The sequence below is a fragment of the Coturnix japonica genome, chromosome 3 (assembly GCF_001577835.2).
Source record: "Coturnix japonica isolate 7356 chromosome 3, Coturnix japonica 2.1, whole genome shotgun sequence".
NCBI classification, from domain to species: domain Eukaryota; kingdom Metazoa; phylum Chordata; class Aves; order Galliformes; family Phasianidae; genus Coturnix; species Coturnix japonica.
Window position 1 is genome coordinate 88,009,055 of NC_029518.1, and position 18,019 is coordinate 88,027,073.

The 18,019-nt window shown below is 47.9% G+C and overlaps 1 protein-coding gene across 2 annotated transcripts in view; it reads left to right on the top strand.

Moving 5' to 3' along the window:
• GRHL1 (grainyhead like transcription factor 1) overlaps positions 1-18,019 on the top strand; it is a 33,675-nt gene continuing 15,656 nt past the window's right edge. Inside the window, exons 1-8 of one of the 2 annotated variants that reach the window (XM_015859472.2) lie at positions 1-157; positions 1,961-2,147; positions 5,131-5,201; positions 6,639-7,029; positions 7,798-7,874; positions 8,647-8,803; positions 9,277-9,388; positions 10,373-10,467. In XM_015859472.2, coding sequence (XP_015714958.1) covers positions 138-157; positions 1,961-2,147; positions 5,131-5,201; positions 6,639-7,029; positions 7,798-7,874; positions 8,647-8,803; positions 9,277-9,388; positions 10,373-10,467 — 1,110 coding nt within the window. In that variant the 5' untranslated portion in view covers positions 1-137. Of the gene's footprint in view, positions 158-601; positions 649-1,960; positions 2,148-5,130; positions 5,202-6,638; positions 7,030-7,797; positions 7,875-8,646; positions 8,804-9,276; positions 9,389-10,372; positions 10,468-18,019 lie in introns of those variants that run through there. The other variant, XM_015859471.1, reaches the window with a different exon arrangement.

The following is an 18,019-nucleotide window of genomic DNA, read 5'->3' on the forward strand; positions in this document are numbered from 1 at the left end:
AGCGGGCGAGAAAAGCCGCCAGAACCCGTCAGTGCGGCGGGCTGTGCGCTGTGCTGCGCTGTGCTGCTCTCTCTGTCTCTCCGCTCGCCCCCGCTCCCTCCCGACCCGCCGGGCCAGTTCCGCCGCCTCCGCCAGACATGACACAAGACTACGACAAGTGAGCGCGCGGGGCGGGGAGCGACGGAACCGCGTCCGGTCCGACCGGCGCTGCCTCCGAGGGCAGGGGGGGGTGGGGGGGGGCTGTGCGGGCCACATCGCCTCGGGGGGGCGGCGCGACGCGGCGGGAGGGGGCGGTGTGAGCCCCCCTCGGCCATCCCGCCCCTCTCCTCTCCGCTCCCCCCGCCCTTATCAGCGGCAGCGCCGGGCTGGGCCGCTTTGAAACACGACACCGCCGCCGGGCGTGGGGCAGCGCTGCGCCGACCGCCTCCCGCCCCACACCGCGCCTTAAAGGCGGGCGGCGGCGCCGGGCCGGCACTGCTCGGTGCGGTGCTGTGCTGTGTGTGGGGTGCTGTGCTGTGGTGGGGCCGGAGCTGCCGCCTCAGCCCCTGTCGGCCCGCCCGGCCCGGGCTCCGCGTGTGGCGGACGGAGCTGGAACGGCCCCATGGATTTCTACGAGGCGCACCCCTCCGGAAAGGTGGATTTCGGCAGGTAACGGCCGCACGTCGGGGGCTGCCGGCGATCCCGATGTTTGGTAGCGATGTTCCTGCTGTTCATGGTGTGCCCGCTGTTAGTGGCTCCCGTCTGCGATCGGAGCTTCTCGGCGTTAGCTGGGTGTTGGACGGGGCGGCCCATAGCGGTGCGTTCCGACTGTGGCTTCTTAAGGAGGTGCTGGGCTCCCGTTGTGCTGTGTAGGACGCCGGCTCTATCCACAGCCCTACAGCCTGAGCTCTGTGGCGGTGCCCATGGGGTGCTGAAGGAAACTCAGCTTGTCTTTTGTTGTCTGTGGTAGAAAGTGGATGTCCCAGGTACGGTCAGCATCTGTGTAGGAGTGTGTGAGGGTAAAGCCCTGCAAATATGAAGTGTTGGGAGAGCTTGGCTTCTCTGTTTGCTTTTTCCCCTGCTCTGATAGTACTTTATAGGTACAAAGTGCTCATATAAACCCTGGCAACTCCCCCTTGCTCCAGCTGCTGGAGCCCAGCCTGGTGTCCCATTGAGGCTCATGAGACCACTTGTGTAAGCGATGGGACGCATCATTTACAAAGTGCTTGGCAATTTTTTTGGTGGAAGGTGGTGATAAATGCGGGATCGCGCTAAGCTGATTATAGTGATTAGAGCATTTCACAACTCGGAGTTTCACAACTTTTTCTATCTGTAGTATATTTGGGTCTGAATGCATCTGGGTAAAGAGTGGATGAAATGAATCCTGTTCTGGGGGGGGATAATGTGGTGGTGAGGGTGGGGTGGCTTTGGTGCTGGTTGGCCTTTTTAAGCAGATAAGCAGACGGTGCATCTTCACTCACCAGAAGCAGCGAGGGCTGCCCTGACTTGGGGCTGGTTTCCCTGTGCGGCTGCTGGGCGCTGCCTTCTGGAAGCTCCGGGAGAAAGATGTCAGGTTCATTTGCACTTCCTAGTCCCACATGGAAACTAGAGCAGGTCGCGGCTCGCTGGTGTTCCGTAGGTGTGCTGGAGGTTTGGTAGGTGGCAGCCCAATGTGCACGTATGGCTTCTGGGTTGGATTCAGAGTGTTGGTGGTGCTCTGAGGCAGCACTGTGATTGAGTGCAGGTTGGTGTAACCCAGCTGAGCTTGGTCCAAGTAATCCCGACGTCCGCGGAGCACGAGTGAGATGGGAATTAGGTTTCTAGGCTTTTTGTGTTGACTAATCCTTGCCGTGCACTGAATCAGAACCTGAACCCTGTGAAAGTGGGGCAGCGAACTCTGAAAAACTTCAGGAATGTTTTTCATGTGTTCTAACAGGTGTCTGGGGTTTTTTTTCTTCTTTTTTTTTTTCCACGATTCAAGTAAAAGACCCGTGTTGGTTCTTCAGAATGACTCGCTCTACTCCCAGAGACGCCCTTACACCAGTGAAGATGAGGCCTGGAAATCCTTCCTTGAAAACCCCCTCACGGCAGCCACCAAAGCTATGATGAGCATCAATGGAGATGAGGACAGCGCAGCCGCCCTGGGACTGCTGTATGATTATTACAAGGTGGGCTTAACTGTGTGCATCCCTGTAAGCTTTGGTGAGCTTCTGCTGCCATAATCTGTTACTTCTTGGACAAGCCTGCTCATCTTCTCTAGCATTCAAGGGCTTCTCAGCGACATTTACTTTGCTAGATTCTCATGGATAACTTCCCTAAGTATTGGACTTCCTTTACCTTCTTTACTAGGAGAGTAGTTAAGCCCTGGAACAGGCTGCCCAGGGAGGTTGTGGATGCCCCGTCCTTGGAGGTTTCAACGGCCAGGTTGGATGGGGCCCTGGGCAACCTGATCTAGTAAAGGTGTATGTTTGGTGGCCCTGCCAGCAGGGGGTTGGAACTACCATGATCCTTGAGGTCCCTTCCAACCCGGGTCATTCTGTGTGATTCTGTGTGGACATTAAGATGGGGTGTTTTTCTTCACCCCGGTGTTCAAGTGGGAGGAGAGCAGGAGACACTTGCATGCAGAGGGTGACCTGCTTGTGCACGGTAGCCCGGCTCAGCATGTGGAGATGCCTGTGTGCTCTTTACTGAGCAGGCAGGGACACCAGAAGTCTGGCTTGTTTCTGCTGCCTGATATTGTGGTGAATGTCTTTGAAGAGTAGTGAGCGTAACTGCCGGCCTCGGTGCATTCCTCAAACTGTGGGAGAGGTTGTCTTTTTTGTATTGTATTCTTGCTTAGAAAAGGCCTTAAATATGCCTTAAATATCCAAATGTTCTTGTAATGCTTAAAATATGGGGGTTAGTGCTCTACGTGCACAACAAAATGCCCCAAACTCATTGATGTGGATGTTATTCAGCCAGTTTTGTTGGAAAGCACTTTTTCGGCTGTGTTGCTACATTGCACCTGACGAACTCTTACCAGAAATCCCCGCATTTACCTGGACTACTGAAAGCGGGCCTGAATTTCCATACCTCAAACACCGTTTACCTTGAATGATCATTTTTAAAGCCCGCGACGCTCCAACAGCATCGGTGGCTTATATCTTGGGCTACTTTTTGCATATAGCGGAAGCATACACGCCGAGAGTCTCCTTCGTGCGTGCGAGGGCCCTGAATGCCTTTCATGAATACCGGCCGATTGTACCCAAGCCCTGCATACCGTCGAACTACACCAACCGCATTGCCGATACTTGAAGATCGCCGGTTCCAGCAGCTAATCTATTAAGCTCGAACACTAGGCTCGGTGCGTAGTGCCAAACGATTGTATGTGTCATACAGTAGCACTGACATAATCTAGTGCAGCATCGATACCAATCTACGCAGGATGCATCTGTTTTTGTGCTTTCAAGGAGGAACGGGGGGGGGGGGTACCTCCCAATAATCCCTCCCCACATACCAGAACAACTTTAATCCACAAAGTCTACTTTGATATCAAAATCTGTAAGTTACAAAGGGATCGTCGGGTCGATCCTTCACGCTCAGCAAAGCAGTAGGGATTTGCTGTACATTCGTGTCTGGTTTTGGGTTTCTTCATGCTTCGATACCAGTAGGGTGTGTAGAAAAATCAGTGGAAAAACAGGTATTTGGCAGACTTGTGAGAGGCAGATTGGCTGGAGGTTGAAAGATTTATTGTTATGAAGTAATGCTGGAGGGACAGCGTCTAGGCATTCCGAATACGCCTCTTCTTCCTTTGCAATATTAAAAGGAGCTGATGAGATCACCTTTGAATGTCTTATATTTAAAACAAAAACTAACAAACCATTAGAAAACAAACGTCCACCACAAAATCCGAATGCACAAAAAAAAGCGAACAACTGGGTTTGAATTGTCTTCTATTTGACTAATGGGCTACTGTGGTAGTTCCATTGGTGCTTGTAGGACCTTACAGGAAATAAATGTTTGGCCAACATCTGGATTCTGCAGGTCTAGACTTCTGTCTAAAGGCAATTTGCAAGAGCTTTGGTTTGGCAATAAATAGTTATCGCTGGTTATTCACTCAGAGGTTCTCAGGATTCTGCATTTGACTGTGGTAGAACCAATTCTAGTGTTGGTAGAGAGTTCATGTTGTGTAGAACGTCCAGGGTTTAGGCTTCAGTCCTGGCTATTAAGAGAAGGATGCTTTCCATGTAGTTATGTCAGCAGCATTAGGGTTAATTAGCAGTAAAGCGGTGATTCTTCACGTTGCACTTGAGCTTCCAAACATGCTTGTAATGCACGCTTCAACAAGGGGAAAAGTTGAGAGTTTGCTCCTCCTCACACAGGAAAATGTTTGCTTTAATCATTCAGCATCATTTGAGACTGGCAAAAGCCGTGACTGTCATGTGTATGTTTGTGGAGGGACTTATGGGCATAACCATGCAGCAGAGGGGGTGATCCAGCCTGTTCTGCCCTGTGGCTGTTCAGCTGAGCTCAGGGTCAGGCTGTCACCAATGGCTGTGGGGTGAGTTGCACTGTAAACCACCACTAAGTGAGCATGTGTCCAAGGCTCTGCTTTCTGCTCTGAAATGTCCCCATAGTGTCTCCCAGCAGAGGATGTGGGGGCAGTCTCTTTGGGACAGAGCTGGGGTCACCTCCCCCTATTTGCTCACCCCTTTGGGAGGTGCTGCTGAGCCAAGAACTGGGTTTGCTGCTGCCAGGAGCATCATTTGAGCCCCCCAGATTCCAGGTCCCTGAGGAAGAAGTGAAGCCTTGAGTGGTTTGGGGTACTTAAGAACTTACCTTCTGATCCACTTGAGCTGGAACACCAGCAGAGCTTAGGAGTGCCCCTTTGCCTCTGGTTTTAGCACGATCTAATGCTGGCTGGGTTGCTGACAGCAGGATCTGCTGAGCAGCACCTGGGATGGGCCTGGTGTCCCAAAGCAGCTGCATTACCGTCAGTCAGGCTGCAATGCTAATAATGAATGGTATCAAAGAGTGATGCTTTCTTAATTTGACCAAACAAGGGGGAAGAGCTTTAATGGCTGCATTTGAAGGAGCTCTTTTTTTTTTTTTTTTCTTTTTTAATATATGTGGAAGGAAGAACGCACTTATAGCATGTGTTGTATTTCCCAGGTTCCAAGGGAGAGGAGATCTTCAACAGCTAAACCAGAGGTGGAACATCCCGACCAAGACCATAGCAAAAGGTATTAGTTTTTACTACTGTGTGTCTGCTTATCCTCCTTTCCATCAAAGCTTCTGAAGGAACTTTGCCTTGTCTGCCCTAGGAACTGCACCGTGTTGTGGAGAGCTGAGACCCTAACTGCTTTTCATTGCCATCCATCTGCTTTCTGTCTACTTGTGTCATAATCTGCTTGGCAAAAGCTTCTTTCTTGAAATTTGGGTACCATCTTGATAATGCAGGTTCCCCTTCCCCAGGCTCATAGAGGTGACTGGTGACCCTTTTGTTTTTGCATGTGGTTTCCTTGGCTGTGTGCTGAGAATTTTGGTGTTGGGCAACAGCAGTGCTGCTCCCTCGTGCATGGGCTGGTAGGGAGGGATTTCAGAGTGCTTGGGATTTAGTGTGGTTTTGTACTGTTTATGGGCCTCTCTTGTGTCCTCTGGAACTCCTTTCTTTCTTCATCTTCCTGCTTCCTCTGTCTTGTGCCTCTCTACTCAAAGCAGATGATACTGGTTAGGTAAATACTGTATACATGAACTTCATTCAAGCCAGTCTTCCTCTCCCCCCGTGCTTTCCTTTGGACTGATATAGAAGATAAGAATGTCTTAAGGACCTGTGTTGAGTCTTTGTGATCTGGCTGAGCTGATTGAATGACTTCTCATTGAAAAGAGCAGTCTGGTTCCCAGCCGCGTGTTCCTACTGCTCCCCTAGTATGAGATGTAGTCTTCTACTGACCCATAACTTAGCAGGAGAAAAAAGTGATTAGCTTGCTGTCAGTTGAACAAGCCAAACTGGCTCACCAAGAGGACAGGGGAGTGTCTGAATTGGTGCTTTGGAGAGGGCAGGACCATGTTGTTGGAAGGGAGAAAGGAAGGGAGGGTTGACTCTTAGTGGCTGCTAACTGTGAGGTCAGCTCACCACAGGTGTAAATGGCATCCTGGCAGCAATGAGAGTGTGAAGCAATGTAAACCATTCTAGGGAGTCCTGATGTGGATTTTCTTGAGGGGCTGTATGTGAAAGAGGGCTGTAATTTCCCTTTGAACTCCCCTTGAGTGGCATACAGTTTTATGGCAGAGGAACAGCTACTTTACTCTCGATCCCCCCTTCATCCACCAAAAAGCAATTTTGTGCAGCCTGGTGTGAGCCAGGCTGTGCTGATGTGAAGTGAGAGAAGCCTCAGTGCTTGGGTTTGGACTGCTGTCTTCACCAGTGAGAATCTGGGCAGTGAATCCTCACTCTTTCCTCCAGGGTAGAGTTGTTGGCAGTGGGTGAGGATTTCTTTTTTTTATTCTTTTGAGTGAGTTTTCTCCATTTTTCAGGTTAGGGTGGAGCAGTTCTTCACAAGCACCAGAGTTTGTATCAGCTGTCCTTGTCTAAAATGCTGAGAAGTGATTCTGGTTATTGTGGAATGAGAAAACAAGCTGTAAAAATTAACGTGCTTTTTCCTTCTTACCTTTTAAAGGAACAGCATCCCAAATGTGACGGAGCAATCACTTATTTCCACCGGAGAAAACAGAGTCCAAGTTCTGAAAAATGTACCTTTCAATATTGTCCTTCCACATACGCCCCAGATGGGCATGGACAAGAGAGGCCACCTCACAACCCCCGACACGACGGTCACTGTTTCGATTGCAACGATGCCCACCCATTCCATCAAAACGGAGACGCAGCCCCACAGCTTTGCAGTGGGTATCCCTCCGAGCGTCTACCACCCCGAGCCCCCCGAGCGGGTGGTGGTGTTTGACAGGAACCTCACTCCTGACCAGTTCAATTCCAACACCCAGCCACAGAACTCCCAGAGACGAACACCGGACTCTACCTTTTCAGAGACCTTCAAGGAAGGCGTGCAAGAGGTAACAAGAGGCACTCTGTGTGTGTTTTAAATCTCTCTATAGAGATGCAGTTCCATCTTCTATCGTTTTTGCTACGTAAGGCAGAAATGCGTCTAGTGATTTAGAAATAGGTTTTCTCAGAGGGGTACATAGGTATAACCTTGTCTGTAAAACCCATACAATGTGAAATCATTATCAAAAGCAAATGACTAATCCTGCTGATGACAGAGCTGTTGGCTTGCAGAGTGTGGAAATTGTTATCTTGATCCACAGCACTGGGTTAGGTTTTGCAAGAAAGACCTCAGTGCTCAGCAGGGCCTGTGCAGGTACCTAGCTGAAGTGACTGTGTTTACAAGCTCCCTCGCTGCTGGTTTCTAGGTGTAGTGTGTGTCAGTGGAAAACAGTAGTAAGGGCCTTGACTATGTGGTAAACTTGGATGCAAATCCATGTGTTTTGTTTTGTCTTACCAACTGAGAGGGCAACCATGTTTTGATTTTCTTTATTTTAAGGACATGCCTTGAGAATGTAGCTGTGCTCTTTTCTTTGAGATTTGGGAAAGCTTTGAAATGTTGCTATAATCTAACTAAGATGACATGTGAGATGTTGTGCTTAACTGGCACCCAAAAGTTTTTGATTGAAACCCTGCCCCAGTGTCCTGTTTTTACAGACCAGAAACCAATTGTTACCTGGTGATCAGCCTGCCAGAAGTTCTGTGCTAACACCTATCTGTATAATCTTGACTTTTGTTGTTGCTGCTGTGTTAGTTGTGTTGTTTTTTGTCTACCCCAGGTTTTCTTTCCTGCTGAATTGAATCTCCGGATGGCCAACATGAACTCAGAAGATTATGTTTTTGACAGTATTTCTGGGTAATGCTTCAAGCCTCCCTCTCAGCCCTTTCCCTCTTGTTTCCTTAGCATTGGTTTGGCCAAGCTCACTCTTCTGCAGTGAGTCCCTGTCAGGCACTGGAGACTATAGAATTCAGAAGCACAAACAGTACTTGGTTATTTTGTAGTTGAAAATCGTGCCTACATCCCTAAGGAAAAATACCTGTGGGACTGGAAACAGCAACCTGTTCCAGTTGCTGTCCTTGTAAGGACTTCCTATCCCATAAGGAGATGCAGCGCTGTCTGTCAGCTTGGCAGTGATATCAGCTGGCTTCCATTTACTTCCTTGCCTTCTTGCCTTCCTCTCTCCCTGCTGGAAACCTACAGCAGAAATAAGAAGCGTGAAACTGTATGAACTTCAGTGGAGCAGAATAACGTAGTTGTTAGGTTAGTTGCAGGTGACCAGGAGGGAAGAGGAGACTGTGGCCACTGAATGGCTTATTAGCTTGTGAATCAGTTACTAGTGGTTTCCTATTGCATGAGAGCAGCTTGCTGCTCTGAGGTGGAATAAGGAGCTCCCAGACTTGCCTTCTGCTGTGACTTGGGGTTTTGCTTGTGAAGAATTTCTCTTTAAATCTTCATTCAATGAAGGACATAGTTTAAGAAGGGGCTCATCCTGTTTTTCAGCCTCCTTGCCTATTGATGGCTTAGTGAGTCAACTAATGACTTTGGAATTTCTCCAAATTAAATGTAGAACGTTTAAGCAGCTTTCCAGGAAAGTGTCTTACCAATCACTGCCATCTTTGCTTTGTAGGAATAACTTTGAATATACTCTGGAAGCCTCCAAGTCCCTCCGACAGAAGCCTGGGGACAGCACGATGACTTACCTAAATAAGGGTCAGTTTTACCCAATCACCCTGAAAGAAATCAGCAGCAGTGAAGGAATCCATCACCCCATCAGTAAAGTCCGTGTGAGTGGCAGCTCTTGTGGTTTCTTGGGAAAGAGGGGTGTGTATGTTGGTAGCCTCAAACTCTCCCAAAGTGCAGTAATCTGAACCAGAGTATCAGCACTAAGGGCAGCTTACCAGCTGTTACATCAGCATTCATTCCTTCGCTGTCCACCTACTTCAGACCAACCTATCTTGGCTCAGTCTGCTAAGAAGCGTTGTCAGCACTTGTGTAAAAGTGATGCAACACCTGGAATGAGATTCATGAACTCCAGTTAGGAGGGCAGTTCTGCTCATCTGTTTATGACCCAGAAAACTCTTCTGTCTGCCTTCCTGTTGTGTGCCAGGTGTGCTGTACTGCATTGCTTTGGAAAGCCTAATGAGGAAAACTTGATACCAAGGAGAACTTCCAAAACAAATGTACTCTGTGGCCTTTTGTCTTTGGCATGTTTGTGTTTTATTTTTTTTAATCTTCTGCCCTCCCCCTCTCCCTTTAGAGTGTCATCATGGTAGTGTTTGCTGAAGACAAAACAAGAGAAGATCAGCTCCGGCACTGGAAATACTGGCACTCAAGACAACACACAGCTAAACAAAGATGCATTGACATAGGTAAAGGAACACTTCTCGCTATGTCAAACTCTAAACTTAATTTGTTGGCATGGATTTTCTGCTGAAGCTTTGTCGTTTTAAGGAGTCTTTATGTTATGCTTTCAGCTCTGTAATTTTCTGAAAGGCTGGAGGGTGCTTCTGATTGAGTTTATGTAGTTTTTAGGACTCCTTACGGAGGCTGGATTTCTGGCAGGTTTTATTTGGTTCCTGAGTGAGCTGAGTTTGGGTACTTACATTGGGTGATCTGATGACCCTCTCCAGATTACAATTGCTTTTGGTATGGATCTTGGTAGCTGTGGCTAAATTGCATCTTAAAGACTCTGTGGCTGTCCTAGATGTTAGTATTTCTCCAAAGGGTAAAATCCTTGTAGAGAAGTACCTCAGCTTGAGTGAAGTTTGTTCACAACTGGCCTTTAGTTCCCAAACAAAAAAGGAAAACGCTGCAAATTTCCACTCGCCTCTAGATAAGAGTGTGGCTGGACAGCTTCCAAACTCCCAGCAGAAAGCTGGGTTGTACTGAGTCTTCCTTCTGTGAATAAAAGCAGGGATTAATCACTTGGCGCTTAAAGCAGACGTACATGCAAATCTTTGTTTGTTATTGGATGAGTTTTATTGAGAGCTTTTACCATTGCCGTACAGTTTCCCCTACACAGCAGCTTATGACTCAGGACTTACAATATCTGTGATGTCTGCCTTTCTTTCTCACTGGAGTTTCTAGTTGGGGTTTTCTGCAAATGCCCCATTTTCCTCTTCCAAAGTGTGTGGGGTTTGGGTTTTATGTTGGCTTTTTTCCTTTTAATGTTTGGTTTTTGGTCTGAGAGCCATTTCCAGACTTTTTAGTGATCCATTCTTAAATACAATTCACCTTCCTTTGCCCCAAGGTGCTGCTCAGGAGGCGCAGCTTTTTGCTGCTGTGTATGTGTGAAGAACTCTGGGTGCTATCACCTCTTCTTCTCCCTCACGCTTCTTTTTTTTTTCTACCAGCTGATTACAAGGAGAGCTTCAACACCATCAGTAACATTGAAGAGATCGCATACAATGCCATATCCTTCACATGGGACATCAACGAGGAAGCAAAGGTATGTGACCACGGCTTTATTTCCTGTCCTTTCAGTAGATTCACAGCGTGGAGGGAGGAGAAGGGTGTGTGGCCTACCCAGTGATTAGCATGTAACAAGTTTGTTTACGCTCTTATATTAGGCAAAACCTCCTGGCTATTTCTTAAGAGGGTTTCTATGTGCAACTATAGAGGGCTTTGCAACTGCTCTAAGGTTCTTGGCAGAATTGTCTGCTGAAAGACAAATACCAGCAAAAGGAAACACAGAGCTTCTCCAGAGCAGATAAATGGTACAAGAGGTGGTGTTGAGTGTAACTGGGTTCAGCAGCAGCATGTTCCCTTGGTAGAAAGCAAGGAGGGCAATTTCTCAGTAGCTGCTGCTGTTGAGCTAACAAAGTATGTGTTGCTGAAACCACAGATCCCAATGCACTGTGACCTATTTAATGTTAGAGCAGCCTCCTGGTGAACTCTGTTTTCATCTTTTTGCCAAACTTTGGGCATTACAGTAGGTGTGTAAGTACAGACAGCTTTCCTAGTTAGAGAACTGTGGCTGTTTGAAGCCATTCCATTATTTGGAAGGGACTCTTGTGTTTTCTAGCTGGCGTGATAGCAGGTCAAAGAGAACACAGTATCCTCAGTTCCCAAGTTGCTGCACTGTAGCTGGAGTTGGAGTGCAGATGTCTTCTTCAGAGAATTTCTTTACTGCCTGGGCTGACAGTTTTCTTCAAAATTTGGGAAGTGTTTCCTTTGTTTTTTGTGGACTGACTGTTCTCTTGCTAGCACCAGCATTGTGAGGAGAGCTGGGGACTGCAGTGCCATGTCTAGGGAGGGCCCTAGTAGGGGGCACGTTGGAGCTCTTGGCAGCAAGTGCAACGGTCCTTCTAGAGCTGTGTGTGCTGCTGTGCTCTGCAAGAGACACAAAATGTTGCTGCACTGAGCTTGTTGCTATTGCAAGTTTTACTCTATGCTGCACGAGAGCATAACCAAGGAGCAGGGCATAGAGCTGATGCTGGGAACTTGGTGACCATCCTGTGGAAAGCGATCCTGTCCCACCAGCTGACAACCTGGTAATTTTCTCCTGATTTTACCCCTCAGGGCAGTCCCAATAAACTGGCAATGAGTAGATCAACATATATGCCCAGGATTTGGTGATTCCTCTGTGAACAGAGTAGCAAACTGTTCAACAGCTCCACCGTGTCATCCTTGGCATGTCCAGGCAGAGACTTTGGTTTTAGTGGGTACAGCAGTATTCATCTAGGTGAACCAAAAGATGAACCAAACCTTTTAAACAGGTTTGTCAGCGCATAACTGATGAATTTCAGTGTATCTATTTAGAAGCTGATGCAGGTGTTTTTTTCTCAGGTGTTCTACAGGCACCTGAATGAGTAACTTAGTTATTGCAGATTCACAGTGAAATTACCAGTAAAGGCTTGAAAAGGTCTGAGGACCCTCAAAGTTGTATTTCATCTCATGGCTAATATATGTAGGATTAACTGGTATGTAAAGCTGTTACTGAGACTGGTTTTATGGCTATGTAAGACAGGTTTCCTTTCTTTCAGCACAGTACCCATGAGCTTTCAGTGCTGGTTCGTATGAATATGGAGAAGGCACTGTTAATACCTCCTGGAATCCAGATCTTAAGGCAGAAATACTCTGGACACAAATATCGCTTTTAACAAGTGCTCTGTGTGTTTAAACGTCTATTTAGCTTTGTTATCTTTTTTTTCCTTAGTGGATGCATTTTGTCAATGGTCGGATTTCTCATCCGTGAGCTGCAGCTCTTTCTCAACTCCTGTGATCTTATCAGGAGATGCCTGAGCCAATTTCAACAATTTTTATTGCATGGTTCGTTTACCTTGCATACACGTGCACTCTCTCGCACTCTCTCAATCTCCTTTCTTTTCTTCCTCAAACAATAGTCTTCAGGTATGTGAGGAATAGAGAATAAGGAGAGCTGGATTTCGGATGCCGCAGAAAGTCTTTTGCAGTAATAAATACTGTCTTGTGTTTAATACTATCTATGTAACACTGCTGTTATGTTCAATCAGCCAGCAAGCCTTGATTATTAGAAACTTGTTTCCTGAGCCCTGGAGTTACCTGGACTAGAGCCAGAGGATTCTTTCAGGGTTGCTGCTGCTCTCCTTTCCCTCTTGCTCTTGATTCCTGATAGCTGTGGGAAGAATCTGGTCCTGTACAGCGGTAGTACAGTGGTGCAGGGCTCTGAATCTGATGTTTCTGGTGCAGTTACTCGTGTGTCAGAAGTCCTAAAGCTGAAATAGCATATCTTCACAAGAAATTGCCCCTAGCAGCTCTGGGACCAGAGTCCTATGAGAATTTGCCTTCCCTTCTTGTGCTAGCCCTTGCTATGTGGGGCTCTACAGGAGCATCAGGCCTCTACCACCACTTTATCTGTGCTCTCTGTCACCTTGTTCTCTGAGAGAACGGTTTACTGGTCCCCTCATCACCGAGTATTTCCCAGCTAGGAGAGCTGAGTGTGATTCCCAGACACTGGACATGAGCTGTAGGAGGCAGGTCCTGCTTGAAGCAATTGGAGTTATCATACAGCTGGCTGTATTTGTGTGCTGGTAGGTCATCCCATGTGTCTGGGGGCAGGAGTATTTCACGTACAACAGGCTTTTCCCACTCTGGGTTCCGAGTCTATGGATTTCAGGGATGTTGTGTACTTCTTTCTAATGGCTCCTCTCTGCCCTCTTCTGTTTCTTCAGGACAGCACAGAAGTTGCTGGAAATGGCCAGCCTGTGGAATAGCAGTGTAGTGAGTACTCTGTGGCTTTTGCAAATGCGTTTGAACTGGAAAGGGCCCAGGATCTGAAAATTCCCTGCTCTGAGGCAGTGGAGGGAGCTGAGGGTGTGAGGGTGGGAAGATGACTACCAGGTTTGGAGAGGGAACTGGTAACATAGCTGACAAAATGGTGAACTGTTGAATTGGATACTTAGGAGAGTCAGCACAGCTTCTCAGGAGCAGTCCCAGTTGGGTGGAAGCGTAGTCTGATGAGTCTGACAGAGATGTGTAGCTGATACACTCGCTCGCACGCAACAGGTAATGCTGGAGTTACCCTGAGGCTTTCGGAGACTTCAAACAGCTTCCCACCCTATCCTGGGCCTCTGCCTCTCTGGCCAGACAGTCAGGGCAGGATTATTTTTTTCTGCTAACAGCTTTTAGGTGTCTGAACACAAACCTGTTGCCTTTTGCTTCTGTCCCTTTATTAGGTATGGAGTGTCTAGAGCTGGGATGGAGCTTTCTGTGGAGGTGTCTGCCATTCCCCATTGATTTGATGTTCTTTGAAGTCAGCTCCTTAACATAGGGAAGAGAAATCCTGTTTTTGTTGCTCTTTTTGTGTATTTGACTCCATCTGGCAGCCAGGATAAGTAGTTGTAGGTACAGGTTATGAGTTTTGAAAACTGAAAACCGTATCTTCTTCAGAATACACAGTGTGCCTCATTCTCCTTTTGGTTGGTACCCAGTAGAGGTTTTGCCCAGGGAACTGGTGGAGTCGCTGTCTCTGGAAATTCTCATGCAGAAGTTGTGTGTGGCTCATAGAATTGTGGAATCATATAATGTCCTGGGTTGAAAAGGACCACAATGTTCATTCAGTTTCCAACCCCCTGCTATGTGCAGGGTCGCCAACCAGCAGACCAGGCTGCCCAGAGCCACATCCAGCCTGGCCTTGAATGCCTTCAGGGATGGGGCATCCACAGCCTCCCTGGGCAACCTGTTCCAGTGAACACTTAAGGACATTGTTGGTGGGTGTATTGCTGGGTTGATTGTTGGACTAGTTGGTCTTAGTGGCCTTCTCCAGTCTTACTGGTTCTATGAGAATAGTCAATGTGTATATGGTTAAATGTGCATTTCTATGGGTCTTACCTGCTGCTCTGTCCTTAACATTGGACATTGTCCTATTAGCTGTTAGCCGTTAGGCTGTGAAACAAATTCTCTCTCCCTTAACCTTGGCCTGGAGACATGGCCTGCTCTCGAGTCAGTGACAGCTGAACAATCTGGACAGATCGGTTTCCCCAGCGTTAACTGGCTTTGCTGGATCCAGCTTTGCTCAGGTGCTGTCTGAGCTCTTGCCCTGTGTCTGCCCTGGGCAAGGCAGCGTGCTCTGCTCTGGGCTGGGGGCTTCACAGAGGGGCTCAGCCGCACAGTTCAGCTCTGAGGTGGCTCACTCAAGGCTTACTGCCTTGCTGCTGACACCTGTGCTGTGCGTGCTCTGCAGCAGCTCTGCTCCCAACCTGTTTGGCTGAAAACCCAAGAGCTGCAACTGGGAAGAACAGTTGTGAGCAGAGCACAATAGAGCAAGCTGGTATCTTCATGGCAGTTGTGTCTTTGACAGGTTATGTGGCTGTGTGAACCACAGGTCCCTGCTGGTGTTGGAGGCAGCCTTCCATGCTTGCCAGTGGGTTGCTCTGAAAGTCAGTGGCTTCTTGGCAGGGCCCTATGGAGGGCTTCTCTCTGCTTGCTTTAGGCTGGATGGTAGGACTGCAGCCAAAAGTGATGTCACTGCACATTAAGGGCCCTATTGTCTTCCCACTCCTTCCCTCCAAAAACAAAAAAAGGCATTGTAAGCCAGGCTCTGCATGTGAAAGACCCTTTCTACTAAAATGAGGTACACGGTCAGGGTGTAACAGCAGCTTCAGGGCTGGAGAACACTGTAGTAGAGCTTGCCCATTGAGGGTGGTCTTTGGACAGGTCCTCATGGATGTCAACTGCAGCTCTCGGGCAGGTTTTCGTTAGGTGTCTCTGGAGAGGGTGGATCTTTTGCTGGTATTTGAAGTAAGGCTGGGCTGTACACTGCTGGTTTATTTTAAGAGCTTATTCTAGCACAGTCTTCACTCGGTGTTCACCGTAGGAAAAATTTCAACTTTTTTGATTGATGAATATTCCATGTATTTATACAGATGCCATTGTAATGAAGCAGCAGTCATATGCCTCATTAAAGAAGGTGTTGCCACCTTCTGCAGTATTGAGGAGGTACAGGTTTGGTTAGTTGGAAATGAAACTATGAAATGTGATGAGTCAAACATACTTAAAGGGAAGAGATTGGTGTGAAGCCAAGGCTACAGACCACAAGTGCTTTGGTGCACAAGTACATACAGCTTTAGGAGCAGGGATGTAGGAAAGTCACAGCAAGCCTTGCCTACCTGCCTGCTAACACAGGCTGCTCCATTCTCTGTGCTGGGTTATCTGAAACCAAATGTCTGTTGCCCTTTATTTTAAACACTGCAAATCAGAGGCAGTTCTTCAGCTAAGAGCCGTTCCTCCAGAGCTTGGCATCTTGAACCCACCATCTTTCTGGACTTCCAACATGGAGCTCACAACACATCTCTTAAAACCAAAGCAGAAACCTTCCTGCGGTAGCTTCCCTTTAACAGAACTGGGTGGTGATGATTTTAACTCCATTCCTTTCGTACCTGATTGCAAAACTTCCTCTTCAGCCATTTTTGTGCCGTAGTAGACTTTGTTCTTCCAGATTTTTTTTAACATATTGCTTTGTTACTTTGTTGGGTTTTTTTTTCCTTGCCAAACTCCGCTGTTATTTTCTTTCCACCCACTCCAATGAGAGCAACACCTGAGCTGCATCTTTATCTTATCAGCATATGGGGCGGGGGGAGTACTGTAGGAATGGGAACCTCTATCCCTGGTTTTCCCATGTTCTGGGGCAAGGAAATGCTCACACACATGTTGGAATAGCAATCAGTGTTACTCTTTGTGAGCAGGAATATGTATTTTCCTTTCATTACTATGCATTTTCATTCTGTTGCCGGAACAAGCTTGCAAGGAGGATGTTCTTTTATCTGGGACTGGGTAATGTTTCCCACTCCGCCTTGCTTGGCAGGGTGTGGGACCCACACAGTGCGTTGTGCCAGTCGCTTGGATTGGGCTTTGGAGGCTTTGAATGCAAACAAATTCCTTGGGCTCCCAGCAGGATGGCGCTGGGTCTCAAAGAGCCAAAGCGGATGCGGCCCTATCGCGGATCTGCCAGACAACCCTTATTTGGAGCGTCCGATCCCGAAGGCAGGAGGTGGCTGGGGAGCCCACAGGTGCATGAGTTGCCTAATTTTTATCTCTGTCTTGGCTCTCATCCTGCTGATGCAAAACCTGCGGTGCATGTGGGAGGTGAAGAAACGAATGTGAGAGCAGCAAGATTAGCGACCTCTCAGGTGATCGGTACCAAGGTGTTGGTTTTGGTTTTGGTTTTTTTTTTTTCCTTCCTCCTTCTTGGGAAGGCTGCTCTGCCTTTCAAACTCTACTTTCCTGGGCTGTACCTTCATGGATGTGTGCAGACAGACCCATGCTTAGCCTGCACTGCCAGCTGCCTGGCCATAGCCCAGCTCTACTCCTAGAAGCCACGTGGCCTCGTTAGCACAGCACTCTGCCTCTTGGGGCTGCACTGGTGTCCTTTATAAGGCTCTGGGGCTAGAGAAGGTTTGCATTCAGCTCAGCAGGATCGAGCACTTTAAGGTCTATCCTGCGTACATCCAAGTGCTTGTGTCTTTAGGAAAGACCCCTTTGTTTTTCTCCTTCATGTCTGCATTTAGCAAAGCCTTTAGAGAAACCATGTGCTCTCAGCCATCAGCACTTAAATACTGACCTTTGAGCTTCTAGGTAATTTTTCTTTGGTGGATGGCTGATAAATGAGCTGTCTGTGGAATTTGGGCCTCAGGCTGTTCCTCCAGCTATCCAGGAAGGAGTTTGGTAACCATGTGGCTGCGTGCATCTGTGGGTCACCATGCAAACAGGCAGCTCTCACACTTGGAGCTGACATTCCCAGAGCTCCTGCTGGCACACAGGTTCCAATCCGCTGGTCCAAACCACAGTCTTTTATTTAAGCTAGACGCATCCTTCGCCTTATTTGTTCCCCTGGTTTTTAATCTCGCGTGGAAGCCTCAAAGGTTCCTCTTCAGGTTAGTTCGGTTGAGGGGTTCCATGGCTCTCTGTTCTATAAAAAGTGAAATGAACGCAGAGATAAAGTCAGCTGTACAGCAACTGCTGCCTTCCCCAGCCAGAGACCACAGGAATGAGCTTGCTGCACCGAGGGAAAGCAGAGTGCAATGCAGCACGGACCCAGTGGGTCCTGTTGGGTGAGGTCTGTGAGGCCCCAGGCTGGTTCTGGGAGCAGGGAGTCTGGTGAGCCATCTGCAGCAAGACTGTGCCTTGGTGTTATGGAAATGAGATACAGTGGAATCCCTTTGCCTGCTGCATTTTTGGACAGAGCGCTGGAACTAATAGGCCAAGATCAAGAAGAATGGTTTATATTGCATTCCCAAGGAAGCAGCTTACAGCAGTTTAACTTGTCGCTTTTGGGTATGTTGTAGACTCCACTGTATTGTCTCAAAATACACTGAACCAAAGTCTCAAGCATCCTGATAGGTTCGAGTTCAGTATCTCATTAAATTCAGAGGCTTTTGTCTACCTAAGAGTGAGTAAGAGGAGGCTGTGCAAGCGGTATCTCATCTAAAACTTCTGCATATGTAGCCTTTGGACTAAGCAAAATTGCTGGTGCTTCTTGTGTGACCAAAGAGCTTCGCGTCCAAGATAAACCAAGGAGAGGA